This window comes from Equus przewalskii, chromosome 6 (genome assembly GCF_037783145.1).
Source record: "Equus przewalskii isolate Varuska chromosome 6, EquPr2, whole genome shotgun sequence".
NCBI classification, from domain to species: domain Eukaryota; kingdom Metazoa; phylum Chordata; class Mammalia; order Perissodactyla; family Equidae; genus Equus; species Equus przewalskii.
The window spans coordinates 26,865,426-26,885,561 of NC_091836.1; the positions used below are offsets into that span (position 1 = coordinate 26,865,426).

General features: G+C 41.9%; 1 protein-coding gene across 12 annotated transcripts in view; it reads right to left on the bottom strand.

Moving 5' to 3' along the window:
• Positions 1-20,136, bottom strand: part of IFT46 (intraflagellar transport 46) — a 23,397-nt gene continuing 3,261 nt past the window's right edge. For 2 of the 12 annotated variants that reach the window (XM_070625017.1, XM_008513460.2), the window contains exons 2-14: positions 16,781-16,907; positions 15,952-16,048; positions 12,509-12,588; positions 10,817-10,969; positions 9,976-10,106; positions 7,977-8,051; positions 7,732-7,825; positions 7,155-7,283; positions 6,143-6,264; positions 5,736-5,802; positions 1,325-1,385; positions 952-1,037; positions 1-471 (exon numbers count right to left, since the gene is read on the bottom strand). In XM_070625017.1, the coding sequence (XP_070481118.1) occupies positions 376-471; positions 952-1,037; positions 1,325-1,385; positions 5,736-5,802; positions 6,143-6,264; positions 7,155-7,283; positions 7,732-7,825; positions 7,977-8,051; positions 9,976-10,106; positions 10,817-10,969; positions 12,509-12,553 (1,059 nt within the window). In that variant the 5' untranslated portion in view covers positions 12,554-12,588; positions 15,952-16,048; positions 16,781-16,907 and the 3' untranslated portion in view covers positions 1-375. The other 10 variants (XM_070625022.1, XM_008513462.2, XM_008513461.2 and 7 more) reach the window with 9 other exon arrangements.

Genomic DNA, 20,136 nt, shown 5'->3' on the forward strand with positions numbered 1-20,136 from the left:
TAACCTGAAAGATAGAGCATTTTATTTGTAAAATCTTTGCCATCTAACTTTAAGAATGAAAGAAAATAATTCCGTCACTATCTCAAAAAGAACATCCTTTAAGCTTTCCTCCCAACTCGAGCATCCTGGGATCCTGGAAATTCCAATTCTTCTAACTCAAAACCCCATAGCAGTGGAGATGCGTAATCCCCCTGGGAAGAAAATCTGAGGCAGAAGCCATTTAGCGAACATGTGGGGTGCTTTCTGACAGCGCGGTAGGACTGTCCGAGACAAGCTGTGACACTGGCGAGGACACCAGGTGGCTGACAACAACCTCTCCTTAGCTGGGGTAGAGGAGCCAGCTCATCCTTGAAACAGAAGGACCTGGGAGGTGTCTCAGCTGAAGGCTAATGTCTCTGCGTCTCCAGCTTGGGAGGTGGCGTTGGATGGAGGAGTGAACGCTTTCTTGCCTTCAGCGAGAGCTTTAAAATGCTGTGAGGAAAGAGGAGAGGAAACATGGAGTATTTGGGATATGCTGGTAGCTACATTTTAGCAGGAATTAACCTCTTTACAACACTTTAAGCTCCAATTTTCTCCCAACACTACTTCCAAAATAATTCCTTGGTGTTGTCTTGGAAAAACAGCTAGAAGTTTGTCCCACCTCCTTAAAAAATGAACCCCTTTTTTCCTTCCTTCCTGCTTCATTCATTAGGCCACTTGGTTCTCCTGTACGAACAAGTGTCCTCTGTAGATCCTTACCTAGCCTCGTCTAAGGCCCACATCTCTTACTTCCCCTTCCTTTAAAAGCCCACCGCTGCCTGCCTTGCTGCTCTCCTCATTATGGGGAAGGGTAACGGTAACTCCAGCAGAGACCTCCTCCACTGTCACAGGACACGATCACAGCAGACTTAGGACAGTGGACACTGCAGTGAGCCTCATTACAGCTTAAGTCAGTCTCTCAGGCTAGCTCACCTGTGAGTTCTTGAATTCCGAGTAGAGGGAGAAGAGTAGGTGGAGGGACTGAATCCGGCTCTTGTAGATGGGGATGTCTAGGATGGCTGAAATCAAGAACTCCCATGAGCAGAACCAAACAAAACGGAATTATGGGACATTTCTGTTCAGGATAGCCAATCCCCTCCCAGATGGGATGTGTTGCTATGACTTTGTGGCGGTTAAACACCCAGCAGGTAGACACATAAGCCCAAATACCACACTTAAGTGCTGCCAAATAACACAGTGAAGGCTATAACTCAAGATGCTATCTTCGCAGAGTAAACAAGCCTTTTCCAAAGCCCACAATGTGTTTACCCAGAAACAGGAACGTGGAAGGGACAGAAGAGCTCACCACAGATCATGTCAATGTACTCTGCCAGACTGCAGTCAATCTCTGCCGTGGGCAGGCTCACCTAGGAGGAGCACAGGATGGACCCAAGTCAAAAGGCTGAACTTTCAGTGGTCCAGCACCATTCTCTCTCTGAAGGAAAAGAGCTCCTAGCTTAAGGCGTGTTACGGGCTGAACTGTGTTCCTCCAAAATTCCTTTTGGAAGTCCTAACCCCTAGTACCTCAGAACGTGACTTGTATTTGGAGATACAGTTTTAAAAGAGATACTTAAGTTAACATGAGGTCATCAGGGTGAACCCTAATCGGGTATGACTGGTATCCTTATAAGAGGAGGAAATCAGGACACAGACACATACGGAGGGAAGACCATATGAAGACACAGGGACAAGATGGCCAAGGAGAAAGGGCTTGGATGAAATTAACTCTGCTGACAACTTGATCTCAGGCTTCCAGTCTCCAGAACTGTGAGAAATACATGTCTGTTGTCTGAGCCACTCAGTCTGTGGTACTTTGTTATGGAAGCCCGAGCAAACAATACAACATGCTTTTTTTAATTCTGATCAGTAAAATGGAATTGATCATACTCATTAACCACAAAAGTAGCAGATGCTGTAACGGGACCAAAAGACTTTTTAAGTAAAATATACTGCTATGCTGTCTTCCTGTGTATTTTTGTGAAGAAGAAACTGGTCCCAGGTTATGGCCAAGTATTTATAGTTACTTGGTGTTATGATGTTTAATGGTCCTAGGACACCAAAGGAGCAGAAAAAATGGACATGACATCTCAGGTGACAGGCTCTGGATCTAAACAAGTCATACTGTAAATTTAAAAACCATTGGCTTCTTAAAAAAATTTTGTTCTCTTTTTACAAAAATCAGAATGTATATAGTTTTGTAATTTTTTTTTCACAAGTCATTGTGGGGCCGGCCCCATGGCCAAGTGGTTCAGTTCGCAGGCTCCACTTAGGCAGCCCAGGGTTTTGCCGGTTCAGATCCAAGCCATGCTGAGGCGGCATCCCACATGCCACAACTAGGAGGATCCACAACTAAAAATATACACAACTATGTACCGGGGGGCTTTAGGGAGAAAAAGGAAAAATAAAATCTTAAAAAAAAGAGAGAACAAGTCACTGATATTTCTCTGCATCAGAGCAATATAAGGCCAAATGATATCCCATCGTATAAGGATTTCACTGAATGGATGCACTGCAATCTATCTATTCAACTCCGCAACCAGATATTGCTCCTCACCTACAGCTTTAAAATGCTGTCAGGAAAGAGATTGTTTTAAAATTCTTTGCTTTTACAATTCTTTGATAAACATGTACAAAAAATCCTCTCTTCAGGAAGCTTATACTTTAGTAGGGAAAAACAGAAAACAAAATAAGTAAGGTATCCAGTATGTTAGAAGGTCAGTATTATGGAGAAAAAGCAGGGAAGGGGTGGGGAACACGGAGGAGCTGGTGTAGCAATTTTAAATATGACGCCCAGGAAGGAGCTGTTAAGCATCTTTGCTCAGTTTTCTTTTCTTGATATGTAAGAGCTCTTTGCTTGGATAGTAATGTTATCATGTATATATATTTAAGTAATTTTTCTTGGCCCCTCACTCTTTTGTTTATGGTAATTGTTGGTACTTAGAACTTTCTATTTCTATGAATCTAAACTTTCACATTTTCCCCATTATGACTTTTAAATTTTTTATTATGCTAGGAAACAACTAACCTAACAGTACTAAATATTTCTCCTATTTTTTAAAAAGTCTTTGTGTACCTTTATCTTTATATTAAATGTTTAATTCATTTGGAATTCATGTTTGCATATGGTTGAGGCACAGCCCTAATTGAATTTTTTTCAAATGGCTAGTCATCATCTCATCACAACCCATTCTATCTCCAATCATTTAAAATACTATCTTTCCTTTTCTTTTTTCTTAAAGATTGGCACCTGAGCTAACAACTCTTGCCAATTTTCTTTTCTTTTTTTCTGCTTTTTCTCTCCAAATCCCCCCAGTACATAGTTGCATATTTTAGTTGTGGGTCCTTCTAGTTATGGTATGTGGGACGCCACCTCAGCGTGGCCTGACAAGCGGTGTCATGTCCGCGCCCAGGATCTGAACCTGTGAAACCTGGGCCACCGAAGCTGAGCGCACGAACTTAACCACTCGTCCACAGGGCCCGCCCCTAAAATACTATCTTTCTTATACATCAAAGTCTCACATATACACAAGTGTTTCTGGATTATTATGTGCTGCTGATCTATTTCTATTCCTATGCCAGTATGTTATTGTTTTATTTACTACAGCTTTATAATGTGTTTTTAATGTCTGATAGGGCAAATCCTCTATTTTTTTTTCCTAAAATTTTCATGATTAGTCTTAAAAATTATTCTCTCAGATAAACTTTATTATCAAATTTTCAATTTCCAAAAAATGCAGTTACAATCCTAATTAAAACAGCATTACACTTACATAGTAAGCCACTGGGAAGGACTGACAGTGCCAAGAGATTGACTCCTCCCATCTAGGGACAGGGCTTGACTTCTCATTCATTCAGATCTTGTGTCATGCCCTTCATTAAAGTTTTATAATTTGTTTTCAAAAAAGGTCTCACCAAATAATAATGTACAACTGAAATTTCACAATGTTATAAACTATTATGACCTCAATAAAATTAAAAAAATAGGGGCCAGCCCAGTGGCACAGCGGTTAAGTTCGCACATTCCGCTTCTCGGCGGCCTGGGGTTCACGGGTTCGGATCCTGGGTACGGACATGGCACTACTTGGCAAAAGCCATGCTGTGGCAGGCATCTCACATATAAAGTAGAGGAAGATGGGCATGGATGTTAGCTCAGGGCCAGTCTTCCTCAGCAAAAAGAGGAGGATTGGCAGTAGTTAGCTCAGGGCTAATCTTCCTCAAAAAAAAAAAAATAAATAAAAAAATAAAAAAAATTTAAAATGGGTCTCACCAAAAAAAATGTCTTACCAATTTCTTTCTTTCTCTTTTTTTTGGAAGGGGGGGGTGAGGAAGATTGGCCCTGAGCTAACATCCTTACCAGTCCTCCTCTACTTTGTAGGTGGGACGCTGCCACAGCATGGCTTGATGAGCAGTGTGTAGGTCCACACCCAAGACCTGAACCTGTGAACCCTGGGCCACTGAAGCATAGCGCACAAACTTAACCGTTACACCACCGAGCCAGCCCCTAGCAATTTCTTTTTTTTTTTTTTAAGAAGATTAGCCCTGAGCTAACTGCTGCCAATCTTCCTCTTTTTGCTGAGGAAGACTGGCCCTGAGCTAACATCCATGCCCATCTTCTTCTACTTTCTATGTGGGACGCCTACCACAGCATGGCGTACCAAGCAGTGTCATATCCACACCCAGGATCCAAACCAGCGAACCCCGGGCTGCTGACGTGGAATGTGAGCACTTAACCACTGCACCACCGGGCCGGCCCCTGCAATTTCTTATTAAATTTATTTCTGGGTATTTTTAAAAATTTGAGGTAACTATGAATTGAACATTAGCTTCGTAGAAGAGCATAAATACCTCTGTGCAGAAGGTGGAGTCTAAAGCAGTAATACAAGAGGTACATATGTTCACCAAAAGGTATGTTAGGATGTTTACAGTAACATTATAGTAATATTACATGGTAATTTGTAATAACCCAAAACTGTAAACTACCCAAATAACTATCATAGAATGGACAAATTGTCATATATTCAAATAGTGGAGTAGCATACAATAATGAGAACAAACATAGAACCACAATGTATGAAAACATACGGATGGGTGCCGGCTATCCATATGGTTAAGTTCGTGGGCTCTGCTTCGGCAGCCCAGGGTTTACCAGTTCAGATCCTACGTGCAGACATGGCACTGCTCATCAAGCCATGCTGAGGCAGTGTCCCACATGGTACAACTGGAAGGACCTACAACTGGAATATACAACTATGTGTTGGGGGCCTTTGGGGAGAAGAAGAAGAAAAGTTAAAAAAAAGATTGGCGATAGATGTTAGCTCAGGTGCCAATCTTTATAAAAAAACAATATGGATGAATCTCTATATGGATGAACAATATAGAAGAGCAAAAGAAGTAAGACACAAAAGAGTTTGACTAGATTTAGATAAAGTACAGAATAGGCAAACTTAATCTAAGCTGTTAGAAATCAGAATAGTGGTTACGTTGGGAGGTGGCAGCATGAGGGGGCTTCCAGGAATGTTCTGTCTTTTGATCTGATGTGTTGGTTACACAAAGATGTTCAGTTAGTGAAAATTAATCAACACTTATGTTATGTGTATACTTCTGATTGTGTATTATACTTCAATTAAAAAGTTGATAATAATAATATAGGAAGATAGAAAACACTGGGCCTTAGAGTGAATGCCACACTTTCTTAGCTCCTGCTACCTTCCACTCACCTTGCCCAAAAGTTCTTCAAACTCTGGGGACCATTCCTGCATCAGCGTGTCAATATCAGGCATGGGCCTAAAAGTACAGAGGTAAACATGAACAAGAAATTTGGACTGATGACATCAGCAACTTCTGGATCAGAATATTCTAAGATGAAAGGAGATTCTCGGTCTGGCACACTAGGATTTCAGGAACCAAATGTAGGGCCTAAGGTCTGGAAGAGCTGGCTAAGTAATTATACCAGATAAATCACAATCTTTATGTCTGCAATCTCAGCGAGTAGCTGCCAGGATCCACAGGACCTCAGGTTGACCAAATACGTCCCAGCCTTTGGGCCCTCTTCTCAGAAGCAAGGGGTTCACAGGTGGTAACGGTTACCATGGGTTACTGTGGTGAAGAATGTGGTATTTTGTACCTGGTATAGTGCACAGTTGCAGGGGGCTTAGAACGATGTAACTCAGAGATGCTCTCAATCCATGTGTCAATGGCTTTGGGATTCTTTTCTGCATCTTCCAGGCTCTTTACTTTCATATGTTGCTATAAAAATAAGGGGAAAGCCTGGCTGATGGCAGTGACGTAGCTCTCTTGTTTTTACAGAGTGGCTCATCCATGCTGCTATTTCATATACAAGGCAGCTAATGAAAAGGGAAGCTTGACAGCAGCCAAATGAAGATTAGAGAAAATCCTGATAAAATTTTCTAGAGCCATAGGAAGGCAGCAGGTCACTAGGATAGGACTGACCAGAATGAGATACCATTTCACACCCACTAGAATGGCTAGAATAAATAAGACAGACAGTAACAAGTGAGGTGTTGGTGAGGATGTGGAGAAATTGGAACTCTCATTCATTACTGGTGGGATTGTAAAATGGTTCAGGCACTTTGGAAAACAGTTTGACAGTTCCTCAAAATGTTAAACATTTACCATATGTCTAGCAATCCCACTCCTACATATATATCCAAGAGAAATAACAATATATGCAAAAACTTGTATATACTCATAGCAGCATAATTAATAAAAGTGGGAACATCTAGTGAATTGATAAACAAAATGTGGTATGTCCATACTATGGAATATTATTCAGCCATAAGAAAAAGGAACAAAGCAGTAACCAGGGGCTAGGAGCAGGGGGAATGAGAGGAGGATGGGGTTTCTTTCCGGAATGATGAAAATGTTCTTAAATTAGATAGTGGTGATGGCTGTACAACTCTGTGAATATACTAAAAATCACTGAATTGTACAATATAAAAGGGCAAATTTTATGATAAGTAAATTATACCCCAATAAAAATGTTATTTAAAAAACAGAGCTGGCCTGAAACCATGGCCACCCCTTTTGATAGGTAGTAAGTCAACTGCACAAATAACCAACAAGGCCTCAGCTCTCAGCCCTCTCCAGCTCGTGCCTGTGCTAGGCTGGCGCCTTACAGTGAGGTTGTGCTGTTTGGAATTCTCTGTTAACCAGAGGGAGAGCACTGTAGGGTCCGACTGTTTTGTAGAAGGCTCGTCCAACACCAACAGGCCAAGGTTGTCAGGCTTTCCGTCAGGACGTGGGACCTGGTTAGGAGAAAGGTAAGAAAGCAGAGAAAAAAATGGTAAGGACACAAAAAGCCCATACTTGTTGCTTCCAATAAGCTGAAGAGAAAGAATTCTTTTGGTTTATCATTATTACTAGTATTAAAGAGGATGCCTGTACATCATGCTACACTAAAACACTGTCTAGAAAAAAATACATGAGCTATAAGGCCTTAACTACAAAGCTGAAGTCATGGATAATTAGGTGGAAAACAAATGACAAATTTGTAACATATAATGAGATAATCAAGTATTATCTAATAGCAATGAGTATATTTTGGAGTAGAGAACAAGGTTAAGAACTCCAGTGAAATGAAGAATATATATCAAGGTAGACAATGAGAGTCGAGGATATTAGTGGAACTGTTAGAGTAACAGAGAGGTCAGACAAAACACCCAAGGAGTCATTCTTAGGATGTTCTGACTGTACCTTTAAGAATGCATCAATATCCCCAACAGCTGGGATAAAATCAGGAATGAAAGGTTTCAGTTTGTGGTCCAGGTCAATCAACTGAGGTGTGTACCTAGAAGACATTGCCAAGGGAAGGGGGAGACAGAGAAACTTACTTTACTATTCAGGCTAAAAAAATCGATGGAGAACGGCCCTGCTTCAGACTAGAGGTAGGAAAGAGCAAGGCAGAGCTGGGGGTTATGGTGGGAGGTCCTGGTACTCACCTACTGATATATTGGAAGAGTTCCTTAATCTCAGCAGAAACTGGCAAATGCTCATAATCTGCAGGATCATAGGCCCTGGGGAAGGGAAAACATGGTTCAAGGTGGCCAGAGAAGAGCAGAAGTGGCTGAGCCCTGGTTCGGTCTGTGTTACTCTCATCACAGGGCACATGACTCTGAACCTAGTTTCTGCCACACTCACCTGCCTTTCCTGGGTGGTTTGCAAGACAACTCTAAAATCGATTATGATTAGCTGTCACGTATCTCTAACAATGAAGAAGAACAGAGCTGCAGAAAATCTGAAACATAATTTTCAAAAACTTTGGAATGTAGCAGAAGTTGTTTTCCCTTTTTTTGGAAGGGATGAAGAGAAAAGATGAAATGAGATTTTAACTTTTGACATGAAAATAGTTTGCCCCAAGAAAAAAAGGAATTTTATAAAGATATTTCTCATAGTGTTATTTATAACAGTAAAAAATTAGAAACAAAATATCCAACAACTGAGAGATGGTTAGGTATGTCAGTTGAATATTGCATAGTTATTTAAAAATACTTGTACTGGGGCCGGCCCTGTGGCCAAGTGGTTAAGTTTGTATGCTCCGCTTCGGCAGCCCAGGGTTTCACTGGTTCGGATCCTGGGCACGGACATGGCACCACTCATCAAGCCATGCTGAGGCGACATCCCACATGCCACAACTAGAAGGACCCACAACTAAAAATGCGCAACTATGTACCGGGGGGATTTGGGGAGAAAAAAGAAAAATAAAATCTTAAAAAAAAAAAAAAAAACTTGTATTGATACATGAAAAAATAGTAGAACACATATTAATTAATTATAATTAAGAAACGTAATAAACATTGGCAAAGTATATGAGACTTGAAAAATTATTAATAAGCTTCTTGTGGGGAGAGTTGCTTAACAAAATAATTAAATAGATTACTGACTTAAAGTTTACATTTCCCCAGATTATAACCTTACAGAAGCAGGCTATGACCATAATGTAAGTTGGGAAGCATGAAAAGTCAGTCTGGGGTTAAACATTTGCCTAATTTACTTAGGGTCTACCTGCAGGTGGATAATCCAAAGGTAACTATTTTTATTTTTATTAAACTACTTTATTTAATAAATGATGCATGCACATGATACAAAATAAAAAGTACAAAATGTGTACAGTGAAAAGTTTTGTCTCCCTTCCACCCCTGTCGCCTTGCCACCAAGTTCCCCTCCCAAAAGTAATCACTATTATCAGTTTCTAGTGTATCCTGGACATAGTCTATGTAATATTTGTTTTATACACATGGTAGCACAGCATAAACAATTCTATACCTTTTTAAAATTTAACAATATCTCTTGGAGATTGCTCTTTACCAGTGCTGCCTCATACTTTTTCATGGCAAGATAGAATTCTGAGTGGCTCCACCAGCATTTCATTAACCAGTAATTGTATTTTAAATAGATGGGCCTTAGAATCCACTTTGATTAAAACCTGTGGGGGAGGGGGGATCATGACTAATCTAGCACCAGGGCTGGAACAGGGTGAGATTTTTTACTTAAGTATCATCCAGGAACATTCTGCCTCAACGTGGGGCTCCTGAACCACCTATTCTCCACCTGTCCAGAAAGGGTCTGGGCCTGGAGCAGAAATGCTCCCGTGCATGAATGTTTTCCTTGCTAAACAGAAATGCTTTGGTATGTATATAAATTTATTTTTCTCTTTCCCAGAATGTGAACTCCTTGAAGTAAGGGACCGTCTTTTAGATTTGCTCAGCAAATCCTCATGAAATCCCTGAGCCCACAAATGTTTCAGATGGTGCAAGTGACATCACAGGACGCAGCCAGGCTGTGGAGCCAGAAAAGAATGAAAACTCATTATGTTGGGTTTCTGAGACATCAAAAGAGATGTTGGAATTTCACTTCTAACTGATGCCCTCCGGTCTAGTGTTTTGAAGGAGGTGTTTTCCTCCCTGGCTTGGGTGTCCTAGGCTAGGGGGCTTTCCTCACCCTTCCAGAGGGGCCCCGTGCTCTTCATCATCATCATCTTCATCAGAATCAGTTTCAGATGAGTCATCATCATCATCGTCATTTTCACTAAAGCCCCGCTGAGGTGTCAGCTTCGAGGTCTTCTTCTTCTCCTGAGATAGGGCAGGGTAGGCAAAGAAAGGTCCACATAAGGAGAAATTTAGTGGACCCATGCCCAGTTCTCTCCTAGTGCTCTAACCAATACCCTCCCACCTGGTACCAAACCACCTGAAAGAGAAGGCAGCACTCCCCAGAAGGGCTTTGAGAACGTTCTTCTGTGCCTGCTTAGCTACAAACCGGATCCCCACTTTCTATAACTATATTATATTTCTCTACTTGAGGCTTGGGTATAAATTTTATCCCATATATATCTATTTTACCTGTTACTCAGGAGATCCTGAGAACTCTGCATAAACTTTATCCAGTCAACTTCTACTCTGAAACTTAGGGATTTTTTGAAGAGGAAGGCAACTCAAAATAGTTATTTTGGGAGGAAACGGGGGGAGATGAAGCGGGGAAGACAAACTTTAGGGCATCTTAATACTCACAAAGCTTGCAGGGAGGAAATCTACTATTTAATTTGTAAGACTGCCCAGAGTAAGCTGCTTGCAACTCTCAACAGAAGAAAGGTCACAGTCAACCCTGTGCCTGAATTCTGACCAGCAGTTCCAGAGGCTACAGGTTTTCTATTTCCATTTGGTGACAATTCTCTTCAGTGGGTATCTGTCTATACTTCCCTTCCTTTCCCACATAAGTTAAATGCAGTGAATATACATTATATCTCAAGATAAGAGGCTCTGCTGTTCTTGGCATTACAACCTACCTTTCTGAGCTTCTGGTTCTCTAGGTACCAACCCACCCTCTCAAGTCCATGAGAAGAGGTCTGGTGATGCTTGGGGTTTGCAGGGGCAGTTGGGACGGGGTCCATGTCTTTGCCTCTGTGGCCTGGAGCCTGTGGCATGCCCTCACTTAGGACCTGAAGGATGACCAATTGGCCCCCTTTAAAAGCAGGTTTTGAAAGCTTGGTTTCCATATGCCATATGGCTTATACTGAGGTTAACAGACATTTGGTTCTAGTTTTAAAAATTATTTAACATTTGTTTTACAGTAAAGCAGCTATTGCACATAAAATTGTGACACATTCAGGACATCAAAATCTGCTTTTGGTCCTGTTGTCCTCTAAGCACAACACAGATTTATTAGACACAGATAAAAATATATTTTAACTAATCTGTAATAGGTGTGACATATGACACACAGTTGCAAAATTTATTCTGTGACTATGAGTTATTGGTATACCATTGATAAGAAAGAACACTATAGGAGATTGTTCTTTCTTAATTCAAAATCTGCCAAAATTATCTTTGGTCGCATGGGAAGTAGTTTGGCAAAGGGAGATTTTTAAGAATATTGACTGTCAATTTAAAGTTTATTCAAAAATGGATCCTTTACGCTGATTCTGAGTGCATACATACCAAATTGGAAAGATAAATGAGCCTTGAATATTGACCACATCATGATGAAGACTAAAAAAATTTAGGGCAAATATACAAAATTAGGAGGTCAATTTAAGAAAACTGTTCACTTTTCTTTTGTCTCCTCCCTCAAAGTTGTGCTTTGCAAAATTCCTGATCTAAAGGCAGAAGACCTTATATACCACAGACAAATGCCTAAACAATTACTTTGTGGGTAAGGTGTTAAAACAGCACACTAGTCACAAAGTGGGGCTACTTTAAAACATTACCTGTTAGGCTTTTTATGAAATCAGCCTATATCACTACAGCTTTCTGCATTACTTCAAATATTCTTCTTCACCTGAGTTTTCAAAGCGCCTGTTCTTGAACGACAATTAAAATGTAACCACTGGACCATGCGCTAAGGCTGAACACAATGGTGGTTAAGCAGCGAACATGTGCAACTTCGAGGTCCTATCTGGCTGGAGCTGTAGGCATCTTTCCATCTTTCTTTCAGAAACAGAGTGATTCTCAAGGTTCATGGAATAACAACAAAATGATCTCTGGGTCTTAAGATTTCAAAGTTAAAGTCTCTTTCACAAAATATTGGCAGTATCACAAGTGTTGGTAACGAACAAATGCCTCAACCAATAATTCCAAACTTACTTTATCGTAAGAATTACTGGGAGTGCTAAAAATATAAATTCTCAGGCTTTGACCTTTAAGATTCTGATTCAGTAGTTCTGGGTGGAGAGTGGGAATCTGCATTTTTAAAAAGAAGTTCCCCACCTGATTCTTATGATGAGTAAAATTTGTGAAGCACTGGCCTACGTTATATTAAATTTCTTACCAAAAAGTCAGCTGTAATAGTAGGCTTTATTCCTGAAGGAGAGTCAAAATCTTAAGGCTCTTTGCTCCTGATTTTCCTCCATGAGCTCAGAGGTACCCAACCCCTGGAGGTAAGTATTCAAGAAATGTTTACCACTGACTGGCCTCATGTCAAACTAACTGCCAAAAACTCAAAGCAGAAATGCCCCAAGAAGCCGTGAGTTATACTGTACCTTGTTATTTTCCTCTTCATACTCATCACTGCTGTTATCAGCCATAGTCTTGTTAGGGATATGGGCAGAATGAGAAAGTCCTTAGAAGAAAAGTTTTCCCTTTAGATTCATTATTTAAATGATTTTTAAAGACAAATTGTTTTTTTGAGGAAGATTAGCCCTGAGCTAACTGCTGCCAATCCTCCTCTTTTCGCTGAGGAAGACTAGCCGTGAGTCAACATCCGTGCCCACCTTCCTCCACTTTATCTGTGGGACGCCTACCACAGCATGGCTTGATGATCAGTGCCATGTCTGCACCTGGGATCCAAACCGGCGAACCCCGGGCCGCCGAAGCGGAACATGCACACAACCACTGTGCCACCAGGCTGGCCCGTAAAGACAAATATTTTTAGTTTATAATATTTATGCTCTAACCATTTTACGGAACAGAGTTTATAAGAACATCTAGCTAAAGGACAGGAGACTGAATTCTAGCCATGGCTCTATCACTTCAATTCAAGAAATAGTTCCTAAGCATTCCTGTGCTTAAGGCATTGGGTTAGATATTATACTAATTGATTATCTGCCATTGCATAAATAATATAAAATCTGCCCTTAGTTTACACGTTGGTAAAATGAGGTTAGTAATCAGAAAAGCAAAAAGACTACTGGAGGTATAGTCAGAAGACTGGGTTTGAAGGACAACTCCATCACGTGGACAAAATGACTTAAGGTCTCTGAGTTTCAGTATTCCCACCTCTAAATGGGGTCATTAATATTTCTCACTCAGGACTGTTGTAAGGATGAAATGAAAAAACCAATGTGGAAGGAACTGACCAAGCTCCCAGAAAATAATAGTCACAGATATAAATCAGAATCAGTGTCTATGAGATGGGAGCAATAAAGATATTCTGAACAATTAAAAGTATAATCAGGGCTGGCCCAGTGGCACAGCGGTTAAGTGCGCACGTTCTGCTTTGGCGGCCCAGGGTTTGCCGGTTCAGATCCCGGGTATGGACATGGCACCACTTGGCATGCCATGCTGTGGTAGACGTCCCACACAGAAAGTAGAGGAAGATGGGCATGGATATTAGCTCAGAGCCAGTCTTCCTCAGTGAAAAGAGGAGGATTGGCAACAGTTAGCTCAGGGCTAATCTTCCTCAAAAAAAAAAAAGTATAACCAGATGTAAGATATTAACTGGCATGGAAACATGTTCAATGATTTCCAAATCAAATAAATATGAATTAAATACCATTTTTCAGCCTACTAAATTGCCCAAACTGAAAATAAGTTACAATGTCCACAGCTGGCAAGATTATAAACATGTTCAAGTCAATATGCTGGGTGCCTGGGTATATTTACATACAATCAAAAGACTGAAAGCAGGGACTCAAACAGGTACTATGAACCATACACCAATGTTCATAGCAGCACTTTCAAAACAGCCAAAAGGTGAAAACAACCCAACTGTCCATCAAAAGACTAATGGATAAACAAAATGTGGTTATACATACATGGAATATTATTCAGCCCTAAAAAGGGAGGAAATCCTAACGTGCTACAGCACGGATTAACCCTGAAAACATTATGCTAAGTGAAATAAGCCAGACATGAAATGACAAATGTATGATTTGTATGATTGTATGAATGTAGGATTGTATGATTCCACTTATGCAATACCTAGAATAGGCAAATTCATACAGACAAAGTAGAATAGAGTTTACCAGGGGCTGGGGGGAAAGAGGAGGAAGGGGAGTTATTGTTTAACGGGTATAGATTCCGTTCAGGATGATGAAAAAGTTTTGGAAACAGCAGATAGTTACACAACATTATGAATGTACTTAATGCCAATGAATTGTATACTTAAAAGTGGCTAAAATGGTAAATTTTATGTTAGGTATGTTTACCACAATAAACAAACAACCCTGGATGTCATCCTTGATTCCTAACTCAAGAGCCAAATCCAATCCGGCAGCAAGTCTTAGTGATTCTACAACAACAACATGTCTTGTATTTGCCTCTTCTATTCTCAACTTCCTCATCACATCCAAGCCATACTCAGCCACTGCAACAGTCCTTTCAGCTGGTTCCCTACTTTCACCTTTGCACCCTTCAATCCATTCCGCACAAACAGCATCCGGCCTCTAAAGCTATGCTTGTTATGCTTCCTGCCTCCCTCTGATACCACTCCCCCTACCACATCCTGCTCTCTTGCAAATCCTCCTACCAACCCAAGTTCTCCCTGGCCTCAGGGCCTGCCCCCTCTTTCTGGCCTGCTTCTCCTCAATGACTGGATCCTTCACATCTTTCAGTCTCAAACGTCATCTCCTTAGGTCTTCCCTGACCGCTCTATCAAAAGCACATCTCACTCCTCACCATTATTCTCCATAACGTCAAACTGTGTGCCTCCCTCAATGCACTTACCACATTTGTAATGCTGTTTATTTACTCATTTGTCATCTGTCTCCCACAATTACAAGCATCAGGATGGCAGGGCAGGGTCAATGCCTCTTTTAAAATTGTATACCTAGTGTTAAGCATAAGGCTGACACATAGTAGGCACTCAAAAAATGTTGGTTGATGGGCTGGCCCCATGGCCGAGTGGTTAAGTTCGCGCGCTCCGCTGCAGGCGGCCCAGTGTTTCATGGGTTCGAATCCTGGGCGTGGACATGGCACCACTCATCAAACCACGCTGAGGCGGCGTCCCACATGCCACAACTAGAAGGACCCACAACGAAGAATATACAACTAGGTACTGGGGGGCTTTGGGGAGAAAAAGGAAAAGAAATAAAATCTTTAAAAAAAAAAAATGTTGGTTGAATAAATGATGGTGTCAAGTCCTCCTAAAATACCGCGTTAAGATTTTGAGTGGGATTGCAGGTTAAGGGCAGGTTACTGAAGCATCTTCAAAACTGAACAAAACAGGTTTGATAAGTTAAAAAAAACCATGATGGGGCTGGCCCCGTGGCCGAGTGGTTAAGTTCGTGCGCTCCGCTGCAGGTGGCCCAGTGTTTCGTTGGTTCGAATCCTGGGCGCAGACATGGCACTGCTCATCAAACCACGCTGAGGCGGCGTCCCACATGCCACAACAAGAAGGAGCCACAACAAAGAATATACAACTATGTACCGGGGGGCTTTGGGGAGAAAAAGGAAATAAATAAAATCTTTAAAAAAAAACCCAACATGAACCCCTGGCAGGTTGTGAACAGAGCAGCATTGTGAAGTAAATGGTGATAGGGAACACTGCACAGGATGGAGGAAGATCCTGTAATCTGAGTGGCTGTGTTTTCTCCCCGCTTAACTAGTTAGAAACCAGAAACAATGGCAAGTGAAGTAACTGGACTCTGAAAGCCAACATTTGCTATTATAAAAGAGGAACTCCTTGGAGACAATCCGGAATCCATCCTGCTCTTTGCTGTGAGAACCATTTCTCTTCTTTCCTCTTCATTTGTTCCTCTCTTACCTTCGTGTCTTGAGGTTGGAGTATAAATACTTGCAGCCTCCTCAGAGTCGTTAATCTCTAGACGCTCATCATATGTCTGGTTTTCAACAATCTTGGTCTAAGCAAAAGGAGACATGATTACATAGTTCACATCAGGGGATATTAAGCACTCTGTGGGGAGTGCCATTCCAAGTCAGCATTGGTCCCTATTCTTTACTCTAGACCCTAGTTTCTCATGAACCTTCACCCCCCATTCAAACTTTCCTTAAGGCTTCTTGGCCCCAGGTCAAGCAGTTAAGTCATTCTGTTGCAGCCCTTATTTAGGAGCTGCTGGCAGGCTGGCTGAGGAAGGAGGGAATCCACAAAAACCAACTTCTGCAGCAGCTCCTTAAAGCTGTGAGATACACAAGACCCCGGGCAAGGGCAGAACAGGATTTCTCTGTAGATGGCGGGTTTCTTCTCAGTTTGGATCAGTTTTCCCAAGGTTGTCGGGGTTTCTCGGGGGAGGCTGCAGAGGCTCTAGAAATAGTTGTCTTTAGGGTTACCTCGTGGTGGGGGACAGGGCGGGACCAAGAGAGGGTAAACTCTAGTCTCTCCGTCCCATCCAATAATCCCCAAAGCATCATCCCCATCTACACCCCTCGTCTTGCAGGTCGAATCCCACTTAAGTTTCATGGGGAGTAAAGGAAGCAGTATGGTTAGTGGTGGTGTGAAAGAGAGGGAGAAAGAAAAGCTGTCATAAAGATGGGAAGAGGTCGGGGGGTCGCAGAAGAGGAAAGGGCAGGCCTTTTAAATTCCTCTTGGGAGGGAGAAAGGGAGTTCTCTTTCTGCTGGGGTGAGCACGAATTACCTGTAGCCCCTCTGAATCCGTCTCCTCTGTATGGAAAGAACCCCAGCCTAAGGCTGGAGTCTCACTCCAATCTCAGGGTAGGCCACTTCACAGTTTCTACTTGGAGCAACCGGCCTGTTGTCAGTCGCTAGGCAAAAAAAAAAAAAAAAAAAAAAAAAAAAAAAATCGCGAGACTTGCTCTCACTCTCGTGAGACCTTCTCCATTCGCTTGCGCGTTACGTCTCCTCCAGCGAAGCATCCAAGATGGATCAAGAGGGAGTCGGATAAAGCCTCTCTGGGCGATCAAATCGCCTGTTTGTCTATGGTTTCAACAAATGCGTCTGTGGCGACATCTAGCGGTCACGAGTGAAAAAGAGGGCTGATGAATTTCGGTTCGTAGAGTCAGCCCTCCAATCTGGAAATACCATGAGCATCCCCGCCCCGACCCCCCCAGGACAAGGACCATTGGGCATGCAATTCCTCCTGTCAGTCTAGTCAGAATTTAGGCAAAATCTCCAAGAAATATTCCCACAACACTTTGTACGTCCTTTTATAGCATTTATATTGCATTATAGTCCTTTCCGTCCTCAGTGTCACGTTGCATGGGACACACTGACGCTAACAAATCATTCGTTATTTATCTGAGACTCCAATTTAACCCAGTATCCTGTCTTTTTATTTGCTAAAGAAGATTGAGCTGCTTTAGGGCAAAGTCTGTGTCTAATTAATTGTTAGGCTCTTCATAGCGTTGGTGCATTGCATTTAGGCGCTTTAAAAATGCTCGTAGGAGCCGGTTGGGTGGCAAAGCGGTTAAGTGAGCACGTTCCCCTTTGGCGGCCGGGTTCACCAGTTCAGATCTGGGATGCGGACATGGCACCGCTTGTCAAGCCATGCTGTGGTAGGCGTCCCACATATAAAGTAGAGGAAGATGGGCACAGATGTTAGCTCAGGGCCAGTCTTCCTTAGCGAAAAGGAGGAGGATTGGCAGCAGTTAGCTCAGGGCTAATCTTCCTCAAAAAAAAAAAATAATAATAATAATAAAATGTTCCTAAAAAATGCTCATCGGCTGGATGAATGAAGGAATGAGTGAATGAAGATGTAAGGGGCAAATATTTCAAAACTATAGACACAGTTAATTTTGAGAGTCAGAGAGAGATAAACAAAGAAAAGAATATTGGAAATTTGACCCTGAAAATCTGTCAGAGGAAAGTGGGAAAGTGACTTTAAAAAGAAAATGAGAGGGGCTGGCCCGTGGCTGAGTGGTTAAGTTCATGAACTCTGCTTCAGCGGCCCAGGGTTTCGCCGTTTTGGATCCTGGGCACCAACATGGCATTGCTCATCAAGCCATGCTGAGGTGGCATCCCACATGCCACAACTAGAAGGATCCACAAGTAAGAATATACAACTATGTACCGGGGGGCTTTGGGGAGAAAAAGGAAAAAAATAAAATCTTAAAAAAAATTTTAAAAAAAGAACATGAGAGACACCTCTTCTGAGACACTCTGGTTAAAAATGGAACTGCAAAACATTAAAAAACAATTTTGTCATCCGTTATTGCTCACAATAATGGATACGTATTGTTAGTGCTGTGGAATTGATTCTGACTCCTAGTGACCCTGTGTATAGCGGAGGGGAACTGCTGAGTCATTTTGCACCATCCTCTCACCTTCCAGCACTATATCAGACAATGCTTGGCTGCTATTCATAGGGTTTTCATGACCAATTTTTTCAGAAGTGGGTAGCCAGGTCCTTCTTCTTAATCTATCTGTCTGGAAGCTCTGCTGAAACCTGTCCACCATAGGTGACCCTGCTGGTATTTGAAATACCATTGGCATAGCTTTCAGCATCACAGCTTTTAGCAACATGCAGCCGCCACAGTGTGACAACTGACAGGTGGTGTGGTTCCTGGTCAGGGAACCCTGACTGTGGCAGTGAGAGTGCTGAATCTTAACCACTAGACCATGTAGAAGCACTTAGATTATATCGTTTTATTTATTAACATATTATCTAACTTCACAACCTTATGAGATAGATGTTACTGCCGATTTACAGATTAGGTAATTGAGGCTTAGGAGAGTTAAATTAATTTGCCAAAAGTCACTCAGCTAGTAAGTGCTGAAAATGGGAGTCAGACGCAAGCCAGTCTAAGTCCCAAGTCTCTGCTTTTAACCACTGTGACTACTGCCTCTAAGGAAATCCTCACAAAGTGCGCTTGCAGGGGTGCTTTTCTTCTCAGTTTAATTCAGCTAATATCATATTTCCAAAGACTCAGCATCAATTGGTCTTTCCTGAGCTTCAGTAGTCCAAATTGAAGACCCCTGGAAGCTGCCACAATAACGCAATAATTCCAGGCAAGATTTCTACCTTTTTCCTTTCCCAAATGCTATTTTTTTTAATAAAGTGTGCATTAGCTTTTTTTTCTGAGAGTCACCCTCAGTTAACATCTGTTGCCAAGCTTCCTCTTTCTTTTTCCTCCCCAAAGCTCCAGCTGATGGTTGTATAACCTAGTTGTAAGTCCTTCTAGTTCTTCTATGTGAGCTGCCACCACAGCATGGCTACTGACAGAGGAGTGGTGTGGTTCTGTGCCCGGGAACTAAACCTGGACTGCCAAAGTGGAGTGTGCTGAACTTTAACTACTAGGCCATCAGGGCTGGCTCAGGATTTTTTTTTTTAAAGATTGGTACCTGAGCTAATAACTGTGGCCAATCTTTTTTTTTTTTTTTCCTGCTTTATCTCCCCAAATCCCCCCGGTACATAGTTGTATATCTTAGTTGCAGGTCCTTCTAGTTGTGGCATATGGGACGCCGCCTCAACGTGGCCTGACGAGCGGTGCCATGTCCGGCGCCCAGGATCCAAACCCTGGGCCGCCGCAGCGGAGCGCGCGAACTTAACCACTCTGCCACGGGGCCAGCCCCGCAGGATTTTTACTTTTTTTAAATTAAGAATTTGTTCATCTTTTAAAAAATACATGTGCTTTTTATCACAAAAATAAACGAGTACAGTTTGACATGTATCCTTCCAGACATGCAAAGATTAAAAATATGTGAGCTTTGGGCCGGCCCAGTGGCATAGTGGTTAAGTTTACGTGCTCCACTTCAGCAGCCTGGGGTTCACGGGTTTGGATCCCAGGTGTGGACCTACACACCACTCATCAAGCTATGCTATGGTGGCGTCCCACATACAAAACAGAGGAAGATTGACACAGATGTTAGCTCAGCGACAATCTTCCTCAAGTAAAAAGAGGAAGATTGACCACAGATGTTAGTTCAGGGTAAATCTTCCTCACACACACAAAAAATATGTGAGCTTTGTAAAGATTCTACTAGAAAGTCGTTGGAGATGGAATTGAAATGAGTAACAGTGAGAATTCTATAATG